The sequence below is a fragment of the Monopterus albus genome, unplaced genomic scaffold (genome assembly GCF_001952655.1).
Source record: "Monopterus albus unplaced genomic scaffold, M_albus_1.0 scaffold58.1, whole genome shotgun sequence".
NCBI lineage: Eukaryota > Metazoa > Chordata > Actinopteri > Synbranchiformes > Synbranchidae > Monopterus > Monopterus albus.
The window spans coordinates 1,855,274-1,864,335 of NW_018127938.1; the positions used below are offsets into that span (position 1 = coordinate 1,855,274).

The following is a 9,062-nucleotide window of genomic DNA, read 5'->3' on the forward strand; positions in this document are numbered from 1 at the left end:
CCGCTCATGCACTTTTGTGGTGGTGTCTGTGCCTGCAATTAAGATACACCAAAACAAGTAAACAGGTTAACAAGGGGTTAGTTTAAAAGCCAAACAACCTCAGTATGTGGGACACATATTATAATCCCACTTTATACCATAATACCTTTGTTTTGTCTTTTGGCTGCTGGAATGAAAACTCTGTCACTTAAACTGACATCTTTATGAAATTCTGTATTTGACTTGCAGGGTGTACAGCAGGCATCTGTAATCATTATGCTACCATGCAATCAGCCTGGTATCCATGATGACCACCATGGCAACGGTTGTCGAGGGGAGAACATTTTCAGCACACCCACATGGTACAAATAAAAAAGGCTTCCCACTCGAGACAGATCTACTGTACTAAATGCACATTATGTAATACATACTGGATTCAATATGGATACAGTACTTGTACTGCCAAGCCATCGTTATTACACTTACAGTAACAAAGAGGCAGTAAAAATGTTTTTCCAAAAATGTACTATTGATGTTTTTGTTTCATGGAGTGTCCCTGGAGCTGTTTCACCCCCATCCACTGTTAGTTTTAGTTAAGTAGATCCTTCATTTCCTTTGTGGCCTTAATTTGACAGTAGTCTCTATCAACAGGGCTCAAACATAGAGATTTTAAATAGGCACACTACCATGTTGTGTACTTTATTGTGTCAGCACACCACATACTCAAATTCTGCTTAAAATTTGCAAGTGGAATTTAAGATAGCACTTAACTGCTCAGAAAATCCTTATTTCAGTAGTCCAGCCATCATCCTGCCAACTGATGCTTCAGGGCTGCTATTAGACTCTATATTTCCTCCTGGGTTTTACCTCTTTGAACTTATTTTATTGGTATTGGTATAACTGAACTGCTCTTACAATAATACTAGTGAGTCTATAGAGCTTTTGTAATTTCCTTGTTGCCACCTACGACTATAATTGCACCCCAGCTGTGAGAGCAGGGCAGACAGATCTCTCTTTGAACTGTCTCTCCCAAGGTCCCTCATGTGCTGAGGCTTTGTGAGTTTTCTTTGTCTTTTTAGAGAGATTATACTTGGTTCAGAATGAAGGACTTTTTGGTTCTTCTTACCATTGCTAACTCTGAGAGACGAGGCAGTCCAAGTAACTTCAAAACAGTGCTGATTTATTCAAAGGATCACAGGTAAAATTAACATTACACGCTCAGGTATCTTGCACCTCCAAACTGCTCGCAGGCAGATGTAAGATGAAAGACCCTGAACCCACCAGGCCTATACATTATATCCCCTCGGTTGGGCTAGCCCCATACTACACAGAAACGTCAACCGAGACGTCTCTGTTACCAGCTTTGCAGCTGGCCATAGCAGTAGTCAAAACATGAAGCAAATCAATGTGTGTGTGTGTCTGTTGATTAAGTGGTGTGTAGCTAAAAACATTCTCACGACCTCTAGTAACATGTCGTGACTTAAACATGAGAACATATTATGGCTAAAGCTACAGTTATACACGTTGTAATAATAATATTAAACATCCTGTCTGCTGACAGTCATCAACTCTTCTCTCAGGGCTTACAGCACTCAGCGCCTTGTTCCTGTGCTGCACTGTCTGCTTATCACAATAAATTTACCCTCGTGGTGGAGGAGTTTCAGTTTATATGTAAAAGCATTCAGAAAAAATGTGTTTATCATGTATGGATCTGGTGAACTAAGATAGTACCGCAACTACTAGTACCGTAGCAAACACCTAGCTACTCTAGGTGTTTGCTACGGTACTGCAAATATTTTTCTCTAGAAATTAAATTAATTTATATCTAAATTTTGTTGTATTTATGTTACAATGAAAGGTAATTTAAAGTACTAACATGAAAAATAAAGAAGATCTGACTGAGTTTCCTTCAGGTTTTCCTAGTCACACTGAGCCTGATGATTCACATTCTTGTGTTGGCTGCAGTTAACACAGGAAGGGGCAAAGGGAGCTAAAACAGCAGAAACATTCCTCACAACAAGGCTAATTTTTTTTCTTTACACAACCTAAGACATAAATAAAACTGTCCTGTCAGAATGGACTTTAAGGAATGTCAGTTAAATATGTCAGAGAGAAAGAGAGGAAAGCAAAGACAAGGCAATTCACAGGAGTCACAGTCTCCTTTTAAACAATGCAAATAGATGAAGATTAGGATTTTTAGGTTTTATTTGAACACGCTGAGGATGTTATAAATAAGATTCAAAGTAAGTGTTAAAAAATATGGTAAAAACATTTATCAGTAGCTACATGTTCTCCCCTTTACATTCTATTCCACTCCCTAGTCACTCCCCAGCTGAACCCGTTGGACCTGTCTGCAACTGGATTACAAAGTGCGTGTCACAGTGATTTCACTGTAGGTTGAGGAGGAAGAGGTAGGAAGGATTTCTAGTCAAACTATATAAAGCCAAAATTGTTATTTGGTTTATTGTCACTTTTATTTTAATCACAGGTCACTGAGGACAAGGAGGCCATGGAGGAAGACAGCACTCAGGACATCGAGTCTCTCATTGAGGACATGGACTACATCCCAGGTCACTTTCACCTGGATCTCAATTTCAACTGTGATCTTACTGTGCCTGTGCAGCTGCGGCACAGGGACATTTATCTTAGACAGGAGAGCCTACAAGGTGAGCTAGAGGCTGAAGTTGGATATCTACAGTACGCTGTCCGAAATCTTCAGGGTGTGCTGGCTTCTCACCTTGAACAGCTGGACACAGCAGAGGAAATATTTAGGTGATGATACACTAACATCTGAATACATGGTCAGGGACCACCTGCCATGCCTTCACGGACCATCAGGGGTCCGGGGGCCACTGGGTGAAAACCCCTGGTCTGCAGACGCATTCTCAGCCTTGTGAGGCTGTATGTGATTTGTGCTTTGAGCTAAATGCTAACATCACCTTATCACAAAGCTAGCATGCTAATGCTTAAGCAGATGTAGGATTTACTATGTTTACCATCTTAATTAGCCATGTTAGCATGATAAGATTTGCTAAATAGCTGAGGATGACAATAGATGAACATGTGTGCCAGATTTCATGGCAGTCCGTCAAGTGGCTGCCAGGACATTTCACTAAAACCAAAAAATGTCAACCTGGGCACAAACCTTTTCTAACCCCTTTATGTCTGTGTCTTTTGGCCTTTCAGGAGTATTTGTAAAGAAAACCCTGGGAACCTCAATGCCTGGGCCAACCTGGGCTACGTTTATGACAAGTTGGGGAGAGAGCTGGATGCAGGGGAGTGTGTGGAGAAAGTGTCCCAGCTGATGGGTGTAGATGCTGGAGAGGCCTCTCAGGAAGAGTCCAGGCTACTGGCTGCACGCTGCCTGGCTGAGCAGGCCTACGTCTATCCATACGACGTGGAACTGCACAGTGAGGACGACCTGAGAGAGAGGCTAATGGCAGCATTGACATTGTACAACAAAGCTTTGGGCTATGGGGGACAGCTGGTGAGATGTAAACACACATATTGTAATGCTTAGAATAAAGCTCTGGTAAACCATTTAGAAGCAAAACAGATGTTCTGTGAAGAGACCACAAGCATCTTTTTGTGGCTGTGAACATTCCAGCATTTTATTTGTTGGTATTTCAACCATGCAGTATTACTAATAATTTGATATGACTGTACTCATTGCTCTTCTATGACTCATTTTCCTGTTAAACATTTACTGACATCAGAGGATGTATAAAATCGATCTTCAATATGAAACTTGCAGTAACTTGCAAATCAAGTTAATTTGCTTATATCCCAAAGGTGCCATTTTGTCTTCATCTGAGGGTAAAAGCAAATCCCCACTATTTCTGCACAGTACTGTAAATGTGATGTTAATCTTTGTCACTAAAATCATCATGTTTTTCAGATACCAATGGAGGAGAAACGAAGCTGGTATTTTAAAATGGCAACCATTTACATAAGGTACAAAACTGACATCAAAAGATTTTGACAAATCACCTCCACATTACAGTCTTTAATGTTTTATGTTTACCAAGATGTCCTCTCTGTGCAGACTGGACGACATAGTAAAGACCAAAGAGGACTCAGAATACTTCAGACTCTCTCACTACAATAAGGGACTGAAACTTCTCAAAGAAACACTTGAATCTGAGAAAAAACAATACAAAGGTGAACATGGCATATGGTTTCTGTATGAATACATTTAGAGGTAGAATATGTATCACAACACATCTGGTGATATTTGACGTAGACAGAGGTAAAAGAAGTATTCAGATCCAGTGCTTAAGTAATGCTATAGTACAGCAAAATGTAACAGTCTTCGATTAAAAGAGTATAAAAGTCACCGCAATGGCTTACAAAAAGAGGAAATGGATGAGTAATGGAAACAGGTGGTATGAATATGAAACAAGGAAGAAGGGTAGTGACTGAGGTGCGGTTTTGCTCCTGAACTTCAGATTAAAATTTCCATTGAAAATGATCATTCTGATATCTGTCTTCAGCTCTCACCTGGTGTTATGTTGGCATTCTCTTGGAAAGAAAGGAAGAGTTCACCACTGTGCCCATGTCTGTACATGACTGCGGCTTCTCGGCCTCAGAGCCTCTATCCTGCTATGCAACAGTAAGTTACCCCAAGCATCTTTCATCAAGTGTCAGACAAGCTAGGAGAGAAAAATGAGGACTATTTTATCTAGACCTGCTCCAGACGTCACTCAATCAAAAAACATATTCTTCTTGTTGATACCTTTCAGTGAACATTGCACTGTGTCCTCCCTTGACAACTCTTTCAAATGGAAATACTTAAAATTACAGACTTGTGCTCCACAGTAACATATGTGTCTGTGCCTTCAGGCCATAAACTTGGCCAGTGATGATGCATTCATCCTGAACCTTCTGGCCAAGGTCTTCTTTCTGCTGGGCAAGCATGAGATGGCCACAGGGATCTGCAACATGGCCCTCAATGTGCTGCCAGATCCAGAGCTGAACTGGCAGGCCTACTGCACTCGAGCCAAGGTAGTGCAATTGAAGTCAGTGACAAAACCAAGCTTGAAAAACTCAAACAATTACAATGTGAATCACCAATACTAGAAGAATTCTTTAAATCTAAAGTTTGATTAAATGTTAACACTGTCTATTACAAATATGTGTGTATATATATTTTTTTAGATCAATGTGATGCTCTACATGAGGGACCTGGAGAAGGCAAAACATGGCCAAGGTGGCCTTCCAGACCGACAAAGCCTAACTGAGGCCAGAAAGGACTTAGACACGGTGCTCACTGTACGTCCATGTCTGAGGACTCACCTGGAGATGGCACAGGTAAAGACAAAAAAACTACTAATGAGCAATAGAGATGGTTTTTCAACAGCAGCAGCCATTCATATTTATGTGTTCCCCTTTAGGTGTGCTACTACATGGGGGTAGATGCACTCCAGCAGAGCCTTTTGGTAGATGAGGGTGCAGTGAACAGTGCATTGGTGAGTTTATCTCATGCCCTGCAGTTTAAGCTGGGTGACAGCTTGCCAGACCTCCACGTGCTCAGAGGAATAGAATTAGAAAGGCCAGGAAGCACAGACACCACAGCTCTGCGCTGCCTCCTACAGGCCCTCCTGGCTCTGTTCATGCAGAATGGCCCTGACCCCACCCCCGCCATCACTCAGCTTGAGACATGGGTGCAAAAGGCAGAGAAGAGGTACCCTGAGGACACTGTGAAGGAAGAGCTGAGGTGTCTTTACAGGACTCACACAGCAGAGGTTACAGAGTTATCCAAGGCTCTGATCAGCACAGGCCGACTGGATTTAGTGAGGAGACTACTGGAAACAGTGGTGCCTAAACAGCTGGCTGAGAGGAAACTGAGTGCAAGATCTTTCTCCATTTCTTCATCACATGAGTAGATACACAGACCAAACCAGACCGGCCATGCAGTAATTCATTAACTTCTTGCCAGTATTTCACATATAAAAATGAACAGCAGGGGTGCACTGTACTTAAGCCATCTTCAGTCAAACTGGGTATGACTTCTCTGTCAATAACTTTTTTTTAAGTAGAAGAAGAAGGTAAAGTTTTTTTTTTTTGTTTTTGTTTTTTTCTTACCAGGAATGAACATGTTCAGTTACAGTGTTACAGTATAGGATTAGGTTTTTAAGCTTTCTTCATGATTAAAGTTTTAACTTTAACATAAGATGGTTTCAGTGTTTGTTGAGGAGAGATTGGCTGGATGTATTCACACTGAAATGGCCCAGTAATATCTGAGTCATGTTACACTACCTACCTCTGCCTGAGTAGGACAGTTTAATGCTCTACCACCAGAGCCCAGCCAATGGCAGTATACTTTATGTTGCTAGGTTTTATGAGGTTCCTGTTTTTGGTGCAAAATGTGATTCGGTTACAAACCTGTATGTAAAAAAATATAAAGTGGCTGTGAATAAAAGTCAAAACTTTGAGTCACTCATTAAATAATGTGTGGTCTTAATCTACAGACAGGTGTCCAGGTAAATGAAAATCTTTTTAAGCTTTGGCTTTTGCTCTCAGTCCAAATGAACACCAGATGGAGCAGTGTGTTAGACAGTACTTTCCACACTATAATCAAAACACCAAATAAGGCAGTTTCTCTTGAAAGAATGATATTTCTTGCTCACAAGCTCCCTGGATAAGTAAAGGTTAAATGAAAAAAATTTAACAAGATAAGAGTCATCACGTAAAAGAGCAGGTATGAGTACACATGCACACTGAAACTTTGACATTGTATTCAGTTTGTTCAGATAATATTTTGTGGCAGTGATTTGTAAAGGTTTTGAAAATCACAGACAAATTAAATTCTCCTGAAGAAAGCATCAGATGGGAAAACATGACTACATATCATTCTAGACAGAAATTACAAATCGTGCAAAAGGTTGTTGAATTTGGAAGATTAGTTAAGAATACACAGTAACCCAAATATCAACATTAAAATTTTATAAAAGCTGCTGTAGGTAATTCACTCATCAGACAGAACATTAATATTTACAGTATGTTCACACTTATATAGATATTTTGACAAGATTTAAGTGTTTCTGTATTTATGCATGCACCAACTAAAGCTAAAATGCTGCCTTGCATTTACAACTGATGGTCTGAGCAGACAGGAACACTAATGAGATTTCATGCCAAAATGAACACGACAATGGCTTTGGAACTATGTTATATTTCTACCTGCGCCATAATTTTTCATGTTTTTACAGAGAAATCGTTGTTGAACACCAGATTATCCTGATTAAAATATCACACTTCTATTTATTGCACCATTCCTTTAAAGCTGGCACTAAAAAAACGGTATGCTGCTAAAACCAATTAGACTTATTGATTAACGTGAGACATTATAAACAATGACTGAGGAATTGCAATATTAGTAAAAACAGCATAATTTGTCCATTGCTTTTCTGCAGGGTGTTATGGTTTGGTGTCTTGCTTCCTGGGTTCTGGTGCTGCCCTTGCCTTGCCTGCACAGTTTCAGGCAATTTTGGAGAAAACCGTTGTCTCCCATTATGCGACATATTTAGCCCTGCCATAACAGCATCCTGTGGGATACCTCTGTGTGTGCCTCCTGCAGGCTTAGCTATGCGTGTTGCCATTCGACACAGATATAATATCAAGGTATAACACATGCCTGACAGTTTCCTTCAAAGTTGTCATAGATAAACCATGAACCACTGTTACAAGCTGCTAAATATAATTAGACTTACTGATTAACATGAGACATTAAACAATGCCTGAAGATTCATATTAATAAAAAAAAAAATTCCTAATTTGCATTGTTTCCCTGTAGGGTTCTCTCTGTAAGGACATCTGTGTGTCCTGTTTCTGTGAGTGGTGCTCCTGGTGTCAGATGCATCGGGAGTTAAAACAACGCGGTCAAAACTCCACTGCCATTGTCAACGTGCCACCTGCTCGTGGGATGTAGGCAGCCGGAAACCCCTATCCTGTTGGCTTTGTGAGCTAGTAGGAGGTTGTGACTTCATGCTGAGCTTTATAGCTTCTCACTGGCCTTGGTCTTGTAATTTGATTTAGCTGAGCTCAATCTGTGGTGTGACCATGTGGACCTGACTAAGAATTTTGTCAGTTGACTCAGATTTGACTGTCAGAAAATCAACTGGCATGAATTTCAGTATTTTTCAACCACATCAACTTGGGTATTAAAAATGCAAAAGTGTCACATATTTCTGGGTATTGAAAAATCAAGCCTTTGATCAAGACTTAAATTGTGGCTTATTTGAATTGCTGATATATAATGTCGGGCTGCCGTATGGATTTATCGGTATAATAAGACAGGCAGCCCACTTGTATTTTTGCTGAAATTAAAAGTCCCGTTCAGATGGATGCATGTCACAGAAACAATCAATAAATGGCTTTGTGTTACACTTTAACAGACATAGGCAAAGAAACTGGACGATCATATTAGAAAAACCTAACAACTGCATTGCCACTGTTAAAGTTTTTGTCTTTTTCTCCTCGTTCTGGCCAGATATTTGCTAAATAGTGTCAGCAGTCAGTTTCTCGGTGTCATGGTTGAAGTGACCCCCAATTACTGCTTGCCACACAAAAATGGTGAGAAGACAACAAAATACAGCAGGGGACTGTGGCAGACTTCTATTGTAATGTTCAAAAAAAGAAACAAAGGTTTGAGTAGAAGATACTCAGCCAATTGATAGGTCTCTCGTCTGATGACTTTCACAAGGCAACCCTAGAGAATGTCATCCCCCTTTGGACCTTAGAACAGAGCTAACCTTTATTTTGCACTGAGGTGGAAAATTGTCATTGGCTGACCAAAATCACTAATTCCCTTGTTCCTTTTGTATCGCTCCCTGACCGATCTATGTTTTTTTTGTTTTTCTTAGGCCTGTTTGTATCTTACCATCAGGTCGAGCATCTGGTTGCCTCTTTTGCTCCTTGTCCCTTTAGTTATATTAAACTGCTTTAACACGAAGGCTCTTGTCCTGGTCTGCATTTTGGGTCCTTCCTGAGCCTGAATCCTAACATTCTGTAAATATGACACAGTTGGCCAGAAAGGCTCATTTTCATCTGTAGTCCATGAATACATATAAAATAAAATGCAA

At 40.3% G+C, this 9,062-nt stretch overlaps 1 protein-coding gene across 1 annotated transcript; it reads left to right on the forward strand.

Moving 5' to 3' along the window:
- Positions 1-2,488: 2,488 nt before the first annotated feature.
- Positions 2,489-5,876, forward strand: ttc22 (tetratricopeptide repeat domain 22). Its single transcript, XM_020602701.1, has 8 exons — positions 2,489-2,751; positions 3,166-3,466; positions 3,878-3,933; positions 4,025-4,140; positions 4,473-4,591; positions 4,822-4,983; positions 5,137-5,289; positions 5,373-5,876. Exons 1-8 carry the CDS (start codon positions 2,489-2,491, stop codon positions 5,862-5,864), a joined length of 1,662 nt encoding a protein of 553 aa, XP_020458357.1. The 3' UTR covers positions 5,865-5,876.
- The last annotated feature ends 3,186 nt before the right edge of the window (positions 5,877-9,062 follow it).

Coding starts and splice junctions, on each gene's coding strand:
- ttc22 (XM_020602701.1), top strand. CDS start 2,489: ATGGAGGAAGACAGCACTCAGGACATCGAGTCTCTCATTGAGGACATG. Junction 4,592..4,821: donor CTCTATCCTGCTATGCAACA/GTAAGTTACCCC, acceptor CTGTGCCTTCAG/GCCATAAACTTGGCCAGTGA. Junction 5,290..5,372: donor CTCACCTGGAGATGGCACAG/GTAAAGACAAAA, acceptor GTTCCCCTTTAG/GTGTGCTACTACATGGGGGT.